The sequence below is a fragment of the Podarcis erhardii genome (assembly GCF_964252035.2).
Source record: "Podarcis erhardii genome assembly, chromosome: 5".
Taxonomy (NCBI): Eukaryota; Metazoa; Chordata; class Lepidosauria; order Squamata; family Lacertidae; genus Podarcis; species Podarcis erhardii.
The window spans coordinates 56,337,675-56,360,425 of NC_138509.1; the positions used below are offsets into that span (position 1 = coordinate 56,337,675).

Below are 22,751 nucleotides of genomic sequence, written 5' to 3' on the forward strand. Positions count from 1 at the left end.
CATTTCCTTACAACAGCATGCAATAATACAAATTAAGTACATTTATTTCTGCCACCAATAATATAGACAATTTCCTTCTCCCACTTTGATACCCTATGCTGATCAGATAAATGTTAATTAATGGAAACAATTCAAGCTGATCATGGGGTATTTAATTCGGATAATGGGCCTTCTAAACCTACTTGGTTTCACTTGCATGGAATGAACATAGTTTCCTGAAAAATAACAGCTGGTCCACAAATCTAGGTATCGGCACCCAAAAGCAAGGGCTGATTAGAAGTAATTTAGAGCAGGGGTTGCCAAACAGTGATCTGAGGACCACCAGTGATCCACAAGCTACATTCAGGTGGTTCACAGTGGTGTGCCTGATAAAATGCAATTAAAAACCATAAGATGTCTGGTGCAGCACATATCAATTGCTACAATAGGCAGAAAAGTTATTCGGTGGCCTGCCAAGACAATCAGCAATTTTCAAGTAGTCAGTGAGAAAAATAAGTTTGGGAACCACTAGCTTGAACACCTTCAACTTTTTCAGCACTGAGGTCAATACTTATTCCACTTCATGACTGCCTGCCTCAAACATGCTTTATGCTAATCTACTAAAAGACAGCAAGACTTGAAAAGCTAATACGTTGCAGTTGAAAATGTGTCTAATTTTAATTTCAAGGCAGTATACTAAACACAGGTGTGGAGGTACTAAATCCTCAAATGACTGCAAGACAAACAGCAGGCAATTAAAACCTGTAGTGAGAATCTCCTTGTAGTTTGGTAAAGCAAAAAATCAGGAGGTAGGAAGACAGGAAGTATATTTGAAAAATAAGCAAAACAAACACACATTTTTTTCCTCCTGCTGATTAATTACAAAAAGAAAATTGTCAATACTGTATTGGGGAAAATGGGTTCCTCCAGAGAATAAACTATACAGAAGCTTTAACTGCACTATCAAGGCAAAGAACATGGTTTTAAGAGAATTCTAACTGCAAATTATCTCAAGAGTCAAATACATCTAACAAATATATAAGTCAAAATATTCACTTTCTTAATTGTTATCCTTGACAGATGTTATATAAATCTCATCTTTTTATTAAAAAAAAACCCCAATACCTCAATCTCCCTGTACACAAATCTAAGGATACATAGCAATGAGAATTTTACTTACAAACATTGTGCAATTTAAATCTGTTCTGCTGTAACTTAATCCCATTAATTTCTTTATCCTTCACTCAGTCCTGGTTACAGTTGTACTTCTCCCCCTGCTTCATGACTATGTTTTAGCTATTGGGCAATTGCTATCACTTGTGTTGCTTTCTAGGCAACACACCCATCTCCCATTAGAGGCATGACACACATAATGAATACAGAGTTAGTGTAGAATGGGGGGCGGGGGAATCTAAAACAAATGACAATATTGTAAATATCAAAATCAGTTGTTTTCAAATCTAAGGTTGATGCCTAGTGTTAAATTTGAGGAAGCTTTGAGCAAAGAAAGATAGTAGCAGGAACTACCAACATTTCACTTGCTGCTTCTCTGTCTTTGCTGCTGCCTATGCCTGCACCTTTCCCCGACCCCCAATCATATTTACCAGACCAGGCAATGCATTGGGGGCAGCATGCCTCTGGCAGATCAGCTTCTGGGGTAGTAAAAATGGCAGTCGCTGCTGCAGCATCTATAGGCCCCAGCATTTGTGTCAGCATTCAGAGTGGTGATGCTGGGTCTGCTACAATGTCTCTATCTTGTTCTTAGCCAACAACTAAAGTTTTAAAGGTGAAAGAATTTGAATGAAAATTCTTCATCTACGTATTATTAAATACCAATAAGCATGAACTTGTATGCCAAAGGTTACAAAGGTTGAGCAAGAGGAAAGCAGATCAAGCAACCAATTTCCCCCTTGGTCTTCTCCCCCTCTACAGCCCCCTGGACCCCCTAAAACCCACCTCAGAGGGCAACTGTTTCTATTGAAAAATATTGTTTTAGGTGATATGAAAGAAAACTGCTGAAAATTCCCCTCACCCAGACATAGTATTGAAGAAACAAAGCCAGCACTTTGCTGCTCATGTTCAAACCACTGACCGTAGCACAAAGATGGCATAAAAGTGGCATATAGGCAGGACTATAACATTTAGACAGATTAAATAAATTAACAATATTTAATTAAAAGGTGTCATTAACTGAGCAAGTTATTTTTTAAAAAAGACTGTTGAACATATTTACTAGAAGAACTTACAAAATCTATAGGTCAATGGCACAATCTTAAAAAAAAAAACCTATTCCCCCTTTTCCTCACACATCAGGAAATGTCACTTCCAAGATGGTGCCTGCTATAACATAGAATCATAGAATTTGAAGGAACCATGAGGGTCCTCTAGTCCAGCCCCCTGCAATGCAGGAATATGCAGCTGTCCCATATGGGGATCAAACCTGCAACCCTGGCATAATCAGCACCACACTCTAATCAAGTGAGCTTTCCAGGCTAGCTAACACCTAACATGTAGGAACATCGTGGACCATAAGTACTGTTTTATTCATATGCAAATTAATGTAAATGTAAATGATTTCATTTACTGACATATGATTAATCAACTAAAATTTCTTTGAATATATAGGAGAGAAAACCTTCAGGACCCACAACTGCAGGGAGCATAGCTGCAACCTGAAATTCATATCAACTATGTGGAAGAGCCCATCAGGCCCAAGAGCCTCTCAAACAGTACTGCCGGCTAAGACAAATAGGGATACACCAGGCCTGGTGCTGTGAAGAAAGCAGATCAAGACCACAGCTGCTCCTATCAAAGTGACTGAATAAATTCAAGTCAGACTGGATTTCCCCCCCAGGTTGGAGCTGCAATACTATGTAATTCCTTCCATTGTGTAGGGAAGTGAGAGGTCAAATTCCTACTAGTTATATAGGAACAGAAAAATCTATACGATTCTGTAGACATGCATTATGTAAAATATTTTAGGACTCTTTTTGGGGGGAGGGGGATGGATGCCCATTCAAACAGGTTACAACATAAAGCAGAGAAAATGAGAAAAAAATGTTTTAAACTAGAAACAACAAAACAACACTCCTCATATATTTTAAAAGAGCCCCTAAAAATCATATTTCAACCAACTAGCCAGTAAAGCATCATGCCTTGAAGGCTGGTTGAAAGAGATAAGGTTTTCAAGGCCTTCTGAAAACCCTGTAATGTGACGATGTCAGTCCAAGAGAATGGAATTCCAAATCTTTGGGCCACCACAGAGAAGAACTTCTCCCTGGCCACTGACCTTTCAGCTCTAGTGGGAAGACACACCAGAAGAGATTCCAAAGCAGATCTTTAAAGTGTGGGCAAGATGGTACAGGAACCTGCAGCTGGGTACAAACCATTTAGGACTTTAAAAGTCAAAACCAGCACCTTAAATTGAGCCTTGAAACATTGGTAATCAGTACAACTAATATAATTAAGCTGTCACAGACACCAACTGTCTAGACCCTTGTAGGATTCTTGGACAAGAAGAAGTTTCTGGACCATCTTTAAAGACAACCCCATGTAGAGCACATTGCAGGCGTCTAGTCTGGACATGACCAGAGCATGGATCACTGTGGCAAAGTCACCTCCTCTAGATGGGGTGGAGCTGAATCTTGGGGGAAACTCTCCTGGCCACTGACACCACCATTACTAATTACCACTGTGCACTTTCAAAAACCTCAAGCTGTTCTGAGACAATAAAGGGTGTTATATTGCTGAACAAAACTGGATTCCAGTTTGCAGAACTCTGTCTTGATAACAATTCATTTTGCTCACCTTCCAAGATGCCTACCTTTGCACAACCAATACAGAAAGATAATCACAATACTATCTCATAGATGATCGCTATCAACACAGAGAAGGGGACTGTATCACGCTGAGTGAGACAAGGTAGATCCCAAGGAATTGGTCCTTCATTATTGAAGGCTGTTATGTCTCTTATCAGGCTGGCTTATCAGGCTTCTTGGGAAGCATCTCTGCTGTGACTGAAGTGGTATGTTGTACAGGATTAGGAGATGCTTAGAGAAATCTCAGTACAGCTAAGGTACTACTTCCTAGTGCAGGAGTACAAGGAAGTACCTGAGAACAAAAGGTGGCTTTGGGATTCGGAAGTGCTTTGAGTGCCCCAAAGTCCACTTCAGTTATGATGCCTTAGAAGCCAGATACAACTGGAAGAACTAGATGCTGACATGTTTGAGACTGACAATGGCAGACGCTGGTGAAAGGCCCCAGGCATCTTGGGAAGCCTGGAAGCCATAACAAGGAAACACCTGGAGAAGGGGAACAAGAGATGGCTGCAGGAGTTGGAACTTGGGAGGTCAGAGCAACTTCCACTGGTAGCATGGATAGGGATTGCTTGCCTCAAACAACAATACCTGTAGCTGCAAAAGCATGTTTCCACATGATGAACTGGAATTCTCTAGCTATTTAAGAAGGTTTTTGACCGGGCTTGCAGATATGGCCTGTATGACAGACTGAGGGCCAGATTAGACATGTTTATCATGTTATTTCCTTCACAAATATCCAGTACATGGGTGTGGGATAGTGGGTCATACTGGGATAGTGATATGAGGGGCCTTTAACCCTTTGCCCCCGCTGTGATCCTAGGTTGGATTGGTCTTCCCTTTACCTGCTATTAATAATGGAAGGAAAGCCCCCTTTTGAGCCCATGGGGAATGGTGTGGGGTGTGTAGATATTGAACACAGTGGGGGGTGGGTTAAATGCTCACTTTCCTCATCTCATGGTTCTGATCAAGCCTGGGGCCTCCTGTGTGAGCTATTTGTGAAAGAAAAAACAACTATACAAAGGCAATAGTCACATCTAGTTTGGCCCATTCCTGATTCTTTTTGTAGAGTGCCTTACTTGTCAGAGGTGGCTGTGGAAAGGACTGGCAAAGACATCTTTCAGAAAGAAACTGGGCAAGGAGTGATCTCCTTCAACAATACCTTTAATTGTTGTTTTAATTGTTGTTAATTGTTGTTTTTAAAAGTCTTCAATGTTAGCAGTCAAGGAAAGCTTCTCCATGACTGAATATATTATGTGGACTTCCCACAGGCATCTGGTCGGCCACTGGGAGAGCAGGATGCTGGACTAGATGGGCCACTGGCCAGATCCAGCAAGCTCTTCTTATGGTCTTATAAAAGAAGCACTGATTTTTGTTTCAGTGTCCTTTTGCTATTAACTAATCGCAAACACAAGCTCAAGCACCTACCTGTCAGGCATGTTCTTGCCTGCATTTCTCCAACAAAATGGGCATCTGGTAAATGCAAGCTGTTGCTGATTCAATAGAGGGTAAGTGCAGTGAATAAGAAGGGTGAAGAAGAAACGTGCAAGTTTACCTGGAGTACCTGCTGCTAATAATTCTGTTCTGCTGACAACAAAGGTACGAGACAGGGACAAGGGAACTAGACGAAGGAGGGAAAGAAAAAAAAACAGATGAGGTCAGGATCAGTGAGGGTGCTGGTATCTATAATCAACAGGAGAGAGGATCAGTTGACACATAATAGAGAACTAAAATACAATTCAAAATTAGAGGAAAAAATAAAGGGGTAGAAAACAATGAAGGGACATAAAGCAATGAAAAGCTGATCAGAAACTTACTAAATAGTACAAGAAATCAGGAGTTGTGCAACTATACATGTTCCCTGTTTACTAACCATAAACATATGAACAGCTTTTCATTTAGGAACTATAGTTCATTAGTCCTCTTGGGGATCCAGCACTTATTAACAATGATATAAAGCAATGTTTTAATGATATATTGTTTGTTTGTTGGACTGTACACAACTCAGAGATTTTTTTGAAATATTAATCAGTATGTTAATGCTTTTAAATAAAACTATATGACAAAAAATAAGGTGTGTGTAGCACAAGGCGTCAAGATATGTAATATAAAGTAGTAGTATTTTCACAAGCTTATCCATTTTGATCGTATGTTACAAAATGCAATGGTAAGTCCAGCTCATCCCACTGCGTTAGTCAACATGGGCCTCATAAAATTCAAAACACCACATTGCCATCATTTTTTCCAGACAAGAACAGCGTTTCGTTCTGTAAAGTCTTTTGGCTGTCATCAAAGACAGCTGTTGCAGAGTGAGCTGCAACTTTTATTTCTTACAACTATGAATTCCTTTAAGATTTCATCCTATTCCAGACATTCTAGAAGATATCAGGCATCAAGACAGTAGAGATTGAAATGGTTTAATAGGAAAATACAGCAGCAACACAACAAGGATCAGCACCAGCCACCTTAGTACCAGACCATGCTGACACCAGGCAGGCCTCCTGCTTCTCCCAACACCTCCTCCAAGATGTAAAAGGCATTGCTCTGGAGAAGTGATTATTGCAAGGGAAAGGCTCAAATGGCATCTGGAAGAGGGATTTATCCCCTTAAATGCAGAAACATGGAAAGAAGTGGGTGAGAATGCAGCACCAGCATGCAATACTAAATCAATCTGAAATGGGACATATTGCAAGAGCAACACTTCCTTTTCCAGTAGAATAAGAGCATAAGAGCAATGCTACAGAAGAAACTTGTCTCACCTTGTCTACCTTGAGAGGCTAGGAAACCCTCTGGAGCAGATTGAAGAGGCACCCAGAACACAGGAGAGGGGAGAAGAGAACCTGGAAGTCCCATTGTGTAAGTAGATTTCTGTTACACAAGTGGGCAGACACCATTGGATTTTGCCCTATACAGTGGTACCTCGGTTTTTGAACAGCTTAGTTCACGGACAACTTGGAATTTGAGCACCACAAACCCAGAAGTAGGTATTCCGCTTTGTGAATTTTTTTTTGGAATCTGAACTGTTCCATTTTGAGTGTTACACTCTTTTTTCAGTGCCACACTTCCGCTTTGAGTGCCCCCGCTCCTGCCTGCACTGAAGCAGAAGCTGGATTAGGGCAGCTCAGCTGGGGAGCGCAAAGTCTCTGCTTCCCAGCTAAGAGATCCCCAACCCCACTCCTGCTTGCACAGGAGTAGGAGCTGGATTGGGGCTGCTCACCTGGAGAGGTGCAGGATCCTTCACACTTTTCCATTAAGGAGTGTGTGGTTGTGTTGTTAATAATAATAATAATAATAATAATAATAATAATAATAATAATTTATTATTTATACCCTGCCCCTCTGGCTGAGTTTTCCCAGCCACTCTGGGCGGCTTCCAACAAAATATTAAAATACAATAGTCCTTCAGATATTAAAAGCTTCCCTAAACAGGGCTGCCTTCAGAATAGAGAAGTTTAAAGGAGCATAGGGTAGCAATGCGGAGACAGCCCAACAGCTGCCTCAGCAGCAGTTTAGGGGCTCTCAGATGCAGCTGCCGGGCTGCCTCCACCTTCACCACCCCAGCATTTATTCTGCCTGGCTGCCTTCAGGTGGTGCAGGGGCTCTGATGCTGAGGTGGGGGCTCCTTTAAACTTCCCCCTTGAGGAGAAGGAGCCCCCAGCTGCGATCTCTCAGCTGGGAAGCAGAGGCTTCCTGCTCCCCAGCTGAGCTGCCCAATCCAGCTCCTACTTGCATGCAAGCAGAAGCAGGGGTGTGGATCTCTCAGCTGGGGTGGAGGCTTCGCGCTCCGCTGAGCATTTAAAATTAAAACTGAAACTCTCCAGAAAATCACAAAGCCAACAAACTTGCAACTCATGAATAAGCAGCAACACAACAAATTGGAAAAAAGCAAACAAACCGCAAATGAATCAAAATCACAAGAAAACATAAAACAACACTGGCCCTAACCCTAATTCTAATTCTAATCCTTACCCTAACACTAACCCAATCCTAAAATTAACCCTAATCCAGAAATGGTCTTGTTAGATATTAAAATTCATGTTAAATTGCTATTTTAGAGGTTGTTTTTAAAAGTCTGGAAAGGATTAATCCATTTTTGCATTACTTTCTATGGGAAAGCGCGCCATTGTTTTGGAACACTTTGGTTTTAGAATGGACTTCCGGAATGGATTAAGTTTGAGAACCATGGTACCACTTTAACTCTAGGCAGCTGTAAATATGTATCTTAGCACAAATATAAATAAATCGCTATAGGTACTGTACACCTTAGCCTACAGAAAGTATGTGTTGTCTCCCACATGTGAAAGGCATAGCAAGTACTCTAAAACAAAGCCAGTTTTCCAACAGGGTACAGGCATAGAAATGCCCACATAATCCCAGTGGAGGCTGATCCATTTGGGTCAAAGGGGCACTGCCCCTCCAAACTCAGTCTGCCTTCATCCAGCCCTCATTGGCTGGCCTCCTTACTTATAATTTATATACTTTAATATTGCATGTCATCTTCCTCCTCCTTGGGATCAACACTGCTCTTGTAGAACTCAGCAGGGAGAAGGATGGGACAAAACTAGAATTACTTGGCTCTGCCCAACACTGGCTCTGGCTCCACCTACTGTTCCATCTCCCTATCTTCCAGCCACCACTGCATAATTCCACAGCATAATGGAGAAAAGCTTTATTATAAAGACAAATATGAACTAATCAAACTCTGGCAAAGGCCTTCTAACAATCTGAACTTCAGAAAATCTGAAGTTCTGTTACCCAGGAAGTTTTCATTAACCAATGTGACAGTCATTCCACTAGGCTGCATAACAAAGGGAGAGAAGTAAAGAAGTGCTGTTGCACTCTTGCTGAGAGATCAGCTGCCTGTGGCTCTCCCCGGCTGTCATCAAGCAGTAGTCATTCCATCAGGCTACCTGAACTGTTTTCATCCCAGCTGTTATATGAACTGTAACAGCACCCAAGTGTTTTTATCCTTGTTCCTTTCCCCCTTGTCTGTCATGTCTTTCAGATTGTAAGTCTGAGGGCAGGGACAATCTTTCTGATTTTGAAAATGAGTTGGGAGCCTTTCTGGTGAAAAAACAGATTAAAAATGCCTTAAACAAAAAAATAAAATAGAAACCAACTGTCAATACCACCTGATAGGAGTGAGATCAAACTTATGATAGCCTACGTCATTATTGGACAGTTGTACTCCTCACATAATGCATACTTCTTATTCATATGTTGAAGTGTCAACTACTTGCCTACAATTATTCTGACAGCTTAACAAGAAATCATTGCTGTTTCTTCTACCCCTTAACCTTGAAGCAATCTGATACCAGCATAGAACCTGAAAGAGACTTATTTGAATGTCTGCTACATACTCCCACATTCTTCCTTAACACTCTTACTAAATACAGATTCAAGGTACTCCTGTCAGCCAAGTTTTTTTCTCTCTTCACACTGATTTGCCATCTAACTGAAGAGGAGTTAATGAGAACTTGAAGGCTTGCACACTATTTTGTGATGTTTTGGTTGGCCTAATAAAAGGTATTGCTCTAATATGGATTTCTGAATTTTTAAAAGATTAATTTATTGATTTGAAAAAAAGATTTGCAATGGTAGGCAGGCCTGATCTCCAAGCAGCTTATTTTCTTCTTTTGTCCCGACAATTTTTCAGTACAAAAATTAACAAGAAATGTTAAGCTACCAAATCTAAATACTGTGCTAGATTCGTGCCAATAAACATTCTGCGGCATTCTAATTAAACACTTCTGATGGCTTAAGGTTTCCTCCATGTCAAGCTGTTTATGTTGACAGGGCACTGTTATGTACTGCTTCATCAGATTTAATCAAAAACTAAATTTGTTCCTCTAGCCCTCAACACCCCAGCAGTAGGGGATGTTTGTTCTGGAAGGAATTTCAAACAGAGAAATTAAGAAATTACCTGGTGATGCTGTGAGAGCCATCACTCCATAGTAAGAGAAAGCACCAGCCTCAAACTTCATTCCCTCTTTCCCAGCCTCCACTTCCACTTTCCCCTGTGGAGAAAAGATGACAATGTTCCTAGTGGGTTCAAAAGTATTCCTGCTTTGAGTTAATGTTCATCCCTCATCTGAAGTTTAATAAGAGCAACATGTGAGGCAGATAAAGCTTTTTTTAAAAAAACAACACAATTTCTTTTTCCATTCATATTCAGTGTTCTAGATACTGCAGTTTCTCAATCATGCACAAATAAATCACAAATATATGGGTAAAAATAATTCTTCAGGATTCTGAATACTTGAAGAAGGCTACACTACATGTATAATATAATCTTTTCAGGGCCTCTGTATAGTTTCATTGCGCAACATACTGTCATAGAACGTTTCAGGTAGCATTTCATGGAAGAGCCCTGACACACACACACACACACAGAGAGAGAGAGAGAGAGAGAGAGAGCAGATAATCCATCATCTCAACTTAGTACTAGATGGTTCCCTGTTCTGCTGCCTTATCACCCCATTTTGTATGAATGACTAGCAAGAATGTACACTTGTGGCATTGGTGTGGTTAGAATTGCTATCCTATAAAATATCCTGTAGCATAACAACAGGTGAACAGGAATCTTGAACTAATGCCAACATTCTGCTACTGTAGGAGCCATTGCAGGTAGACAGAACAGATCCTACTGTTATCCAGCTATGTGTTTTTCTCATATTATCTCCAAATTAAAACTGTACTGCATGTAACTATACACTGATTTACGTTTTTTGTCATGCAACATCATAATATTTTCACACTCAGATAACAATGCAGCTCTTGCCAGATATATTATTTCTCAGAAAGACGAGAGGGGTGAGAGAAATAAGCAAGTACCACTCATGCATGCCAAGGAATAGTCCAGTTACCTAACGCAAGTGAGAAGGGTGAATATTAGATGCAGGGGCATGCTATTCAGCAGCTGACAAAAAGCACAATTCTAATGAATTGAACTTGCTTGCCCAATTTATTTTCAGAAATATGCTTTGCATCCTATGCCAACAGTAAGGACAGGTCTACACAGGAACATCCCACACTACTGGTTCAACATATTGTTAAGGTGTGAGAAGGAGTACCCAAAAGAGGCAGCAAAACATTATGCACAATTCTGCAAACATTATAGGCTTTGCTACTTATCCCCACAGTCCCCTACAGCACACCATTTAGGGAATGGTTGATTTAAGTGTGAATGAGGACAGATACTATTGGCCTTGTAGAAAATCAGCTAATCTGGGTTCTAACATAAACATTATTCTCCAAGTAAAAGCAACCTGCATCATGCAGACAGCCATTTCTATATTGCCCTACATAAAGGGATCCAGAAGAAAAATGCTATTGACTAACCAGTTTACCTTATTTGTTTCAGTAATTGGTACTCATTATACTCACACTATAACAACTTTTGTTGTGTTAATCAGGAAATTATTCAAAGCAAAAACAGACAATGCTACACCAGGTGTGGCTACTCAAAATGGGTGCAATTCTCTCTCTCCCACCCGACAATTCTCTCTAATGCTTTGGCAGTCTAACTTTTGCCATGATGTCATCTTCTTGCGTGTTCCCAGTCCTACATCACTGGCTGTTGCTGGTGGGGGCAACATTGATAAGTCTGGCAAAAAGTTGCCCTTTTGGACATATGCTCCCTTTCAATAATCATTTCTAATTTGTCTCCAAGAACATTTAGGGCCTTAACAGTTCTTAACTGACTAGTAGAAAAGAAAATCAAGGCCATCTGTGCTATCTCACATACAAGTTCTGCAGCAACCCAGCTCGATGAATGTTTTAATGCTCTAGTAAAGAAGCAGATACTTGTTCTCCTCTCCCCTAATAGAATATTTTGAGTGTGTGCATGTCCATCTCCACCTCCCCACTAAGTACCAAAGAGATCAGTAGGAAGGGGAGACTGACACGAAAAGCAGGAAAGTATGACTGAATAGATAACAGCAACACATAATTCACCATTGGGGGCAGGTTTGAACTATTGCTATCCTGACAAATTCTTTTTATGTTACGCATCACATTCCAAGAGAAAGTTGCTATTGTTGGAGAATGCCCACCTATTAGCTGATGTAAAGAAAAGTGGAAGAAGTGTTTTTCACATGAGAAAAAAACTAATATACTAACTGACTAAACAAAGTATCTGAAAGGAACAAAGGATGCATTCCTCATTTTAGCTTTTGTGACCTTGCCTCCAAGAAGCTTGAGGAAAAGTAGGCTTCACATACACCACATTCCACAAAGATTCACATAAGAAGCTACACAAATCACCTCCTTCCGTGAAGCAAAGCTACAAAAAGTAACTATCCATATAGTTCGTTATAAGTGCACAGGATGACTCCTATAGTTAAGGTGAGTCTGTCATTAGAAGCCTCAATATTCTTTAGCTTATAAAATGGGGTATGTCTGGCTGATAACTTCAAACTTGCCATACATGATATAGCTATGAAAGTGCCAAATTTCAAAGCGATAAGATTCAAATTGCCACAGATATAGCAAGTTTTAGAAGTGCTGAAAACTGAACTTTGACCGTTTTTACCAGTTAACAATAAATCACCCACCCAGCCCCAATTTTGCTGAAAGCCGCCACTGATTTAGCCAGACTTGTTCAGCATCAAAGTTCTAATCAGTGTAAATGTTATTACGGTTTTCCTGACCCACTGAAATCTATGGAAAACAAATACTGGCAAACTATTACCCTGTATGACAAAGCAAAAGTGAAGCTAAGATTTTGCCAGAAGTGCAGTGTCTGCGGAGGAAGCCACCTAATTTTAATAGGCATTGCACCTACTTTGCCACCACCTGCAATGCCTATTCATGTAATTATAAAAGATAACATTCGGGTGCAGATGATAGATGAGGGCTTGTCAATTTATGTTGTATCTCTGGGTGCATTTGAAAGCATGGGTGACTACATACCACAACCATGCAGACAGCCCCCACAGCTCCCCCTTCCTATATGACAGTGTGGTGCAGTGGTCAGGAATCATCAACCTTTGGGGGTCCACAGACATATTTAGAAACCCCACAAATGCACACACTTCACTGTAATCCAACCACACTGCAACTCTATATACACTCCAGCCCACAGTGAACGCCACACACTGAATCTCCCCTCACAAATATCCTCCAAAACACACTGAACCCCCATTCCCACAGGAGGTTTGCCAGGACAGTGAACCCACCCCCCAAGATTGAATCTCACAACAACCGTGTGAGGTTGACCATGTGCAAAAAATAGTGACTGCATCAATGCGAAACACATGCCAGCTACTAGAGGGGACCACATGCCACAACCACACATGTATTCTGCACCGCAACCCTGAAGAGCGAGGACCCTCCAATCCAAGAGCTGCATGCAAACTTCCTGCTTAACCCGGCTTTTTTGCTTTATAAATGTTATTGGAAATTTTAAAAACATGTACCAAATACAAAGCGTTTTCCAAGAGAAATATATGTACAGATGTTAAGTCTTTTATCCAGCCATCCACATGGCATCAAAACAAACTTGGAAAACCATTTTACATTACAAATTCAGCTCACATTCACGATGTTAAGATAATTTCTGCATAGTAGCTGCTCCAAATGAGACAGAAGGCAGATTACTGTACTGCAGTTAATAAACAATAAAACTTAACCCTACTCAATTTTATCCAGCCTGAGAACTTCCATGGATTTTTCACCACTGAAATGGTGAGCAAAGCAGTGGCTCAGGGAAAATGCCAACATTACGCGAAAGAACCACCACACATGGAGCCTGGAGGAGGAGGGTGGCTATAGATCAGACCTGGCCCACCAATATGGGAAGCCAAAGAAAGAAAGAGCAGATGGGGAGGAGGAGGAATAGGCTGAGAGCTGCAACTCTTGTGGGAGTGGAAGAAGAAAGCCCAGGACAAGAGGACTGAAGAGCCATCAAGGCTACCTGCTGCTGCATCAAGCAGGGCACCAGCTTCCCATTCCTTCCTACAGCTGTGAGGGGCAGGGTGAGATGATCAGTCTTCTACAGTAATCATTCTCATGTAAAGCAAAGTGACCTTTGCTTCAGATGTGAATACATTTAAGGGTGACTTATACTCCAAGGGCAAAGCAGAACAAGACATTAGCAAGTCAGTAGGTGGTGCTGTTCTCTTAGTAAATATAATCGTCCAGAAATGATGGTAATAGGCAATGCTAGGCTTCAGCGCTGACCACATGTAGCAAACCACCCAAAAAACCTTTTGCCCAGCCTAAATGGTAATATACCTTTTGGGTAGGGAGCATATTTTGCAAAACCTCCCTTTGAGCTTGTTTGCTTCTTGCTCATTTCCAATCTCTTCCCTGCTTTGGTGCCATTTTCATTGTCTAGTAGGACTTCACTCTCTGGCTGGGATCATGCAAGGAAAATCAAGGATCATGCAATGAATGTAATTACAAGCCAATCAGATTTGGTTACATGATGATGTCATTAACAGTAACCAAAGACAACTAAAAGTACGGTTAGTACATCCTCACGATCAACCAACTCGATAACTATTAGCCCTTACTTCATTTGGACCAACAACCCTTTTTCAGTGCACTCCCCAAAATTGCCAAAAGAGGGAGCTAATTTTTGCCCCTGCTGGAACAATTCACAAAAGCACCCTGTATCTAGCTTGTCCCTAGTAAATACTATTTGTTTGCTTTCCATTATTTCCTTAGAAATTTTAATTACACATAAATCCTTTTTCACTTCAGAACTTACTAATATTTAATACATGCATTCACTAATTTTAATCAGAAACTCCAAGCAAAAAAATAAGGACATAAACACTACTGTACTAAAGGAAAGTTGAAGTGCTTCGCTTGATGGCTAAGTGGAAAGCTAGAAAACACACTAATAATATAATCAGCAGTTGCTTGAATGGCTTTTAAAATGTAAATAGCAGACACAGGCTGTTGTGTAAACTCTGATTCATGCAAATAGCAAAAAAAAACAAAAACAAAAACAAACAACTACAAGAGTCCCAATCCAGGTCAGAGGTTCCACACTGGCTACTTGTTTTGGGTTTTTTTAAGCCATTCACGTTTCTAATTTTACCCTAGTGTACATCATCTAGTTTTGTCCTGACATGCATATCGCAGCCAGGCAGAAAAAAAGCAAGCCAAGCTGGGAACCCTGGCTCCCTTCCCATTACAAGCTCTAAGTCAGCCTTTTCCAACCCATGATTCTTTAGATGTTGAACTACAACCCCCATTATCCCCAACTATTGGCCCAGCTGGTTGGAGCTGACAGGAACTGTAGTCCAACAACATCCAGAGAGCTGAAAAAGGCTACTCTAGGTAGTTTATAGAATATAGTCACTGTTGCTGAGATGTTGCTCAATTTTGCTGCAGGAGAGAAAGATGCTTATATATTCATAGACCTGACCTGTAAAATTAGAACGAAGTAATCAACAGGCTTGTTTCGCTGATAGAGGTAGCATTCAGGGGCTTTCTTGTTCTTCTCATCATACTTCAACTCCTGAATCACATTGGGGTGCTTCAGTAGCCTTAGGAGGATCTTTTCAGACATCTGGGATGGGCCAAATGCTTCAACCTCTGAAGACATAAACACAACTTGACATTTACCCCACGGTGCATTAGATGACTCACGTGGATCACTATTTTGTATCCATTACACAAAATACATTTGCAGACGTAATTTTCGGGTTTTAAAGGCAAAAGTGATCCCCTTATTAAACTGCTCAGTAATTCCACAGTTAGTCTAGTGACTACCTCAGAACATATCCTAGTATTCTTTTTATCATGAAGCAAATAATCACAAAATCAGCCCAGAGACCAATTTTGTGATGCACATCAAGTTCAAAGAAACACAGAGTTAATTTTAGCCCCAGAAATGCAGACTTTCTCTTTCAATTAAGTTAGTTTCCAGATTGTGGTAACAGCAGTTTCAATTTAGAGAGATGCAACAATATGAAAATGGTATTAAGGCTATTTAGAAAGCTGGCATCACTAAAGCTTCTTCTTGAATTGTGAATGAAAGTATTTTCTGCAGTGACTGGAGGCTTTTAATATTTGCTTTTTATAGGCCTAGAAGTCCTATATGTGTTTACTTCAGCTCAGCCACCACACAAAATAAAAAAGGGGCCAGCGAGCCTGATCCAAATAGGGTCTGTGATCCAAACAGAATAGCAAAAGTGAGACCATTTTCAAATAACTAGGATTACAGTGGCTGTCACAAAATGCTTTCTCCAGTTTTTAAATCTTACTATTTGACACTTCCACAAGCATAAAACTAAAATATTCTCAACATGGGGCACAGTTAATAGTTAATATATTGAAATGCAAAGCACCAATCTCCTTATACAAGGAGATACAAGGAGCATACAAGCACTAGAATCATAAAGACTGCTTTTGGAGTCCATGTGTAAGGCATGGACCATTCTGTGCAAATTAGTTTAAGAAATATATTGTACATTTATTCTCTGTAAATCCAACACTTCCTCTGGGGAGTCTTCCTCTTGAAGTTGCATTAGCAAATGGGTCCCAACTACAAGACTCCTAGAACATAACTGATATCTTCAGCCAACATACTCTCATGTGAATTGCTCTGTAGAGCACAATTTTCTAGAATGAAAGTGATATTCAGAGACAAAAGCTCTTCTAATCCATAGACTCACTGCTAAGGCTGCCCAAGAATCAGCCAAACCTCTGGACAATGTTAGACTGCAGACATCTGCCCATTCAAAAGAGGGTCAGGATTCCTTTTTTAGTCTAATAGGCTACTATCATACCCACTGATAGGAATTACAAACTAATATTACAAATCTCCTGAACAGTAGGCATTTAAAAACACCTATAAATCCAGGAACAGCTTGTAGATAGAAGGTTACATTCTCACTCTTGATTCCAGATGCTCTTCCAATAAAAGACACTTAGCATCACAAACTATTTAATGAAGGGTCCACAATTATATCATTTCCTGAGTGGGTGTGTTACTTGTAGTTCTGTGTAACTCTTGCCCAACTTCTTTATTTAATGAACAAAAGCAGAGGAAGAACGGGAAAGGATGCTTAATTCCCTTCCCACTGGGCATTTTATTTCTCAAAATTCCTCAACAAACTCCTTTTGTCCTACAGGGTAAGAGAGAGACGCAGAAACGGAGATTTTGAAAGGAAAAACAGCCAGTAGGGAAGGGGTTAAGTACCCCTTTTCTACCCACCCTCTGCTTCTGTTCACAATACCCAGTAACAGCTTCTCATTAAATTGTTTCTGTTGCTAGTTTTATTTGTGATTGCTGTTAATTTTAAGATGCCGATTGGTTTCTTTTGTTCAATTTTTTATTGTTAATAGTGATTTTAATGCTATTGTTTGGTGCTCTGGTATTCTTGGCTGTAGGGTTGTTGGCATCTGTCTGTCTCAAGAGACAATGGAGTGTGGGGATGAAGTCAAACCGCTGCACTAGCAGCACTAAAACGACTCCCACCAGAGGTACTACCCCTCCCCTAACACTCCATACATTCCCAACTGACTAAAGGGGGGGACTGCAAATAATACAGTAAATAAATAAAAGTCACAGAAAACTTCCACAGATTTATATAATTGCAGGGTTGGAAGGGACCTCAAGGGTCATCTAGTCCAATGTCCTGCACTGCAGGAATCACGGCTAAAGAATCCCTGACAGATGGTTCTATGTAACATGAAACTTGGCCTTCAGTTTGTTGGAGTCAAAACATGTACACTGTGGCACTTCTACATATCCCCATCTTCCAGATCCATTTTTAATTTAAGTTACTGACCCTCCTCTCATTAGTGTCCTGGAGAGCAAGTGTCAAAACCGAATAATGAAGGGAATTAAAATGAAGGGTGTATCACTCTCTAGGACCCAGCCTTTGTGTCAGCTTGCACTGTCCCACCCACTGTGTCAGCAGACTCTACTAGCAAATCAGCTCTTGGACCCCGGAGTGATCAAACTGTGATAAGCCACACTTGCCTGTTGCTAGGAAACGGTGCATTGCCAACAGCAACTGTGGTGATATTTTAACCTTCATTTCGCTGTCTGTCTGTTTGAAGGCAGAGAAGTCCTGCTTTCTCTCTCGATGGGCTACTTTCTTTTTGGTCTTGTTATCAGCTGGAGATGGAGAAATAAAACAATAATTCAATAAGGGTCCAACATGAACACTGGGTGACACTGTTTAGAAACAGGAATAAGCACACATACATTACGCCATTCTCATAAAATAAAAACTCTTGAAGTTATGTGCACAATCACTGCAAACTGCAATCAACAGCACAGGAAGAATCTCATGTACCTATGTGAAGATCCATTCATCTACTTACAAGATTTTGGGGTTATTTAGCTCCTAACACCTGAATAATTGCAAGCATTTAAGTTCAAGTTATAGAGTGAACAAACTTATGACTCTGTTTTCATGCTGTGCTCAGAACATAAAAATCAGCCAAAAGACTTCCTGTATCAGCACAAAGGGACACCCTGTGCCAGAAGTCATCAGTGCTGCTCTATAAGCAGCACTGTAATGTCCTTATACATTACACAATAACTCTACAATGGAAGTATTTTGGGAAAGAGTTGATGTGAAAGAAACAACTCACAGATCCTGAAGATTATCAGGAGTGGATTTATTGCTCTCATACTTATAAATATTTAGTGCGAACAAGAAAACTGTATCAGGTTAGGTGAATTTAATAAATTTTATGAACCAAGTGGAGGAAAGTTGGCTCTGCTGCCTATTAGATTAACTGTGAAACTAGTAGAAGTGTCTACAACAGTAGTGAAATGCCTAGCTGGGATTGAGATATTTACAGCAATAGAGCCAAGCTTAGTAGCCAAGTTGGCATCCATTGATAGACAATGGGGCGCACCTTGGGGAGGTGAAGCCAAACTGCTGCATTAGCAGCACTGAAGTGACCTCCCTGGGGCGCAAGCTTAGACAGTGTGTATGGAGGTCCTGGGCTGCCCATACGACAAGACCTCCTCCCCTTTCAGCCTCACTGATGTAATACAAAGGAAAGAAAAGCAATGTGCTTGGCAACAGGAATTGCCAGAAGGCGACATACAAGGTGCCATCCAACCATCTTAGGGACTCCACTCTGGATTTGTGTAGGGTTCACTCCTTAGCATTTCTTCTCCCAAAGATATTCTGCAAAGCAGTGGAGGTTTAGGATCAGAGTTTTCCTTCTCCTAGATGGGCTACCTTCCTCTACAGTATGTGCAGAAAATGCATTCTTGACCACTGGACCTACTATTGCTATTGGTCTTGTCTGCTCAATCCACCAGAGCCTGTCTTCATACGCAGGGATGTCCCTAACTTATTGAGGGTTTGAGACCCATTGACTACCCTCACCTGGTTTAACCACAAGTTGAAGCCTTTTCATGGTGCTGGTGTCACATGCTGACAGCTTTTAGGAGCCACAGGTGAGAGCTGAGTGCAGGATGAGGACCAAAGATGGACAAACTACCCCAGAAGGAGCATGGCATGTCCCCCACCAGAGGAAATACCTCTCCCCTAATACCCCATAGGAAATGAAGAATGAACCAAATAGGAAATGAAGAAAGTTGTAACGGACAGATATTTAAAAACTGAAATATTTACAGAATAATTGCTTTCCCTTTATGGTAAAATCAAACCTAACGTATTTTCAAGTGGAAACCCATGATAATTCACAGAAGGGCTTCCATCTTTTCCTGCATCCTACACACACTATCATACAGATAGTGAAGTTCCATTTATGCTTTTTCTACTTCCCCTGTAAAGAGTTCCGCTGAATGACTGGAACTCAGATATAGCAAATGAACAATTCCTCTCCTTATACCCTCACTTTTCCCTTCCTTTTTAAAGTTACAGTGGGGTGAGGGACAAGAGATCATGCCAATAAGAATGAACCTGCTTCCCACCCATCCCCTTTTCTTCCAAGGGGAACGGGCAAAAGATGGAAGAGGAGTGATGAATCTCTTTCAACATTCTTTATTAAGGGAAATGTCTGTAAAAATAACACAAAATTATATATGCTAAAAAGATAACACCCAATGTGATTATATTTAAAAACACTACAATATTTAGCCACAGTATACACACAGTGCATGCAAATTAAAACAGTCACTTTAAACAATACTAAACATCCAGTACAATAAAATACACACAAAAATATAAGGAAAAAAACATAAAAATATCACAACCATAGGAAAACTTACTAAATGCTGTTTGGTACTTTTCTACCACTGCTTACCTAAACAGATTAAAAAGTAATCTACCCAACAGGGTATATATCTGGTTATCCCCTAAACCAGCTGTCTCCAACTAAATTAAATTACAATTCCACCATTTTAAAGCAAGTTTTAGGTTTTATTACAAACAGATGTATAGATGCTTAAAAAGTGATAAAGCAAAAGGAGAGATATTGTGTGCTTTTCCCAAGTAATGGTTTTCATGTAATAATGATGTTTTGAGTACCAACAGTTTTTATTATTTATAATCCTGTACATAGTTTCTTATAGTGAGTTTTAATGCTGTCTAGAGTATAAGGATGGAGGATAAGTTCAACTAGTCAGCATTTTCAGCAAAGTGACACAATTTACTTCTCCAAGAGTAATATACAGATTGCAGCATAATTATTATTTAGATTTTGTATGTCTCTGACTTTGGCAAAACGGTTTTTGGCTCAAGAAACACATCAAAATGCATTAGAAACAAAAAACGGTGTATTTTAGGATAAAATACATTTAGAAATGTAGGTTCACATTTAAATAAAAAAAAAATATGCAGATTCATGTAGAAATGGGCTGGAATAGACTTATGAAAAAACATATGCAAAATTGACACAGATCAGATATCCATTAATGTGTCCACCCCAATTTGAGGGTTTGCACTGTATACATTGGCTTTGTGTATATACAGTTAAATGCTGTACTATTTGTTTAAATACAGTTTTTAAGCACTGAGTTTTTTCTTTTTATAGTGTGTAATTCTGTATTATTTTTACAGGCACTTTCCTTCATTTACTTGAAGTGTGATAGGAACTATATATTGGGCAATTGCCCAATTTTGGTGCTGTATTTTTCTAATGTTGTTATTGATTCTCTCTATTTGTGTTTCTGAATCAATCTCTTTCCTATGCTGCGGATAGATTCTTCTTCCCCCAAATAACTGAAGGTTGCTTAAAAGAGAGGTTGCTGTTGGGGTGTTTACACTCACTCCACTTTTCCCTCTAGTAATGAGACTTTGGAATTGTTTCAAATACGGGCAAAATTTCTTTCACCAGAGGTAACAGTGCAACAACAGTCTCTAGCCTATAGTGTAGAAGTTTGGAAGAAATTGTTAAGATTGCTGAGTGGAGCACTATTCACCCCAGAGAATGCCTGTCAGTAGTAAAATGTTCTGATAGGCTAAAAGAAAATGTTAGAAAAGACTGCGTGTCATGACAGAGGGGTCTGTAGATGACAAGCACTTTTAATTGGAGTGAAGTTCCAATTCTACTTCATAGATCTTAAGCAATTTATCTCAAAAAATAAACAAGATAGGGAACTTTATTTGAAGGAAGGCTCCAAACTATTTTGAGGGGGGAAATCATGGGGATTAATACTCACTGTACAGATCTGTTTCATCTAGAATCTCAGATTTGATGATCTCTTCAATTACATCTTCCAATGTAACAATGCCCAAGACTTCATAAAAAGGATCCCCTTCCCCTTCATTGTTCACCCGCTGCACTATTGCCAAGTGAGATTTACCTGCACAGAGTAGTAGACCAAGAAATTAGAAATTATTGCAGAATCACTAGCCAGCCGCTGTCAAAATGACATGGATGGATCCTGCAATGAAACAGCAGATGGTTAAAGGGTTACTGTCAATCTAAAATACAATTATATCTGAAAGTTCATAAAGATTATTAGAATCAGCATAAAGCTGTTTACAGGTAGAACTTGTATGTAGTTGGTCCAAAAATTATAACAGGTGATATTTATAAAAACTCAACCATTCTACGACAACCTTGTATTGGGTTAAGCCTCCAGGCTGTCAGCTGGGAAGAGCCCTAGCCAGGGGTGAAATACTGGCCCCTGGACTAGCAGGTCTTGACACAGTGGCAATGGCCACCAGCCAGGCGCAGTCATAGTCACCAGGTCCAGAAATCATGGACTCCATGGCCAATGGGGGCCACAAGAATCAGATCAATTTTGAGTCTCTGACCCTTCTTCACCATTTGTTGGAACTCACAAAATGGCTGGGAGGCATATAGCAGGCTAGCTAGTGAAATGGATTTTAAGACATCTGTTCCCCTGGGTAGCCGCACATGGCAGACACATGAGATAGACCTGAGTATTTTCAGGTGTGGCAAAGAGAACCACCACTGACTCTATGCCCCAAACTATCCAGCAGCATCTAAAACGCCCTCAGATTCTGCTGCCACTATGCTTCATTTACGATTCTGCAACTCAACCAATCTGCCATGGTGTACTTCAGGCCTGCTAACTGTTCAGCTTTCAAAGAGAGCAGGTTGTATTCAGCACAACTGAAAAGGATGTTGGCCCCAGTGACCAAGTCCCACCGGTTCGTTTACATATGCTTTTGCCAATGGTTTGTCTGTGTGAACCAGTAAGTGCATGCCCCTGATCTCCAACATCAAGAGACTTAGACTGAGCTGAACTGCACAAAGTTCACCAAGTTCCAAGACACTGATATTCATTTCCACATTTCCTGAACCACTTGACGGCTGATGCGAGCCCCCACCCCATCCATAAACAGAAGGGAATGAACAATAGTCAGACTCTCTCACACACTCCCTAACACCATAGCCAACAAAGATGAGAAACAGAGCATAAAAGCTCATGAAAGGAGAGTAAAAGTGATGGTAATACATGGGGCAGCTGAGTACCCAAGAGGACCCTAACTGTCTTTGACTGAAGGCAGGTTCAGACTAGGAAGGAGGCAAAAAGATTTCTGGGCTCTTCCTGCCAAGTGCAGCAAGAGGAGTCATCCTCATTCACTG

At 40.4% G+C, this 22,751-nt stretch overlaps 2 protein-coding genes across 5 annotated transcripts in view; one reads left to right on the forward strand and one right to left on the reverse strand.

Annotated features, from left to right (window-relative positions):
- Positions 1-4,913, forward strand: part of NT5C2 (5'-nucleotidase, cytosolic II) — an 84,986-nt gene extending 80,073 nt beyond the window's left edge. For both annotated transcript variants that reach the window (XM_081861706.1, XM_081861703.1), the window contains one exon: positions 2,605-4,913. Coding sequence is in view for 1 of the 2 variants with exons in the window: in XM_081861703.1 (XP_081717829.1) it covers positions 2,605-2,655 (51 nt within the window). In the remaining variant the exon portion in view is untranslated. The remainder of the gene's footprint in view (positions 1-2,604) is intronic.
- Positions 1-22,751, reverse strand: part of CNNM2 (cyclin and CBS domain divalent metal cation transport mediator 2) — a 117,682-nt gene that overhangs the window by 6,524 nt on the left and 88,407 nt on the right. Inside the window, exons 2-6 of one of the 3 annotated variants that reach the window (XM_081861697.1) lie at positions 21,352-21,495; positions 17,740-17,877; positions 15,175-15,344; positions 9,718-9,811; positions 5,350-5,415 (exon numbers count right to left, since the gene is read on the reverse strand). In XM_081861697.1, coding sequence (XP_081717823.1) covers positions 5,350-5,415; positions 9,718-9,811; positions 15,175-15,344; positions 17,740-17,877; positions 21,352-21,495 — 612 coding nt within the window. Of the gene's footprint in view, positions 1-5,349; positions 5,416-9,717; positions 9,812-13,950; positions 14,152-15,174; positions 15,345-17,739; positions 17,878-21,351; positions 21,496-22,751 lie in introns of those variants that run through there. The other 2 variants (XM_081861698.1, XM_081861699.1) reach the window with 2 other exon arrangements.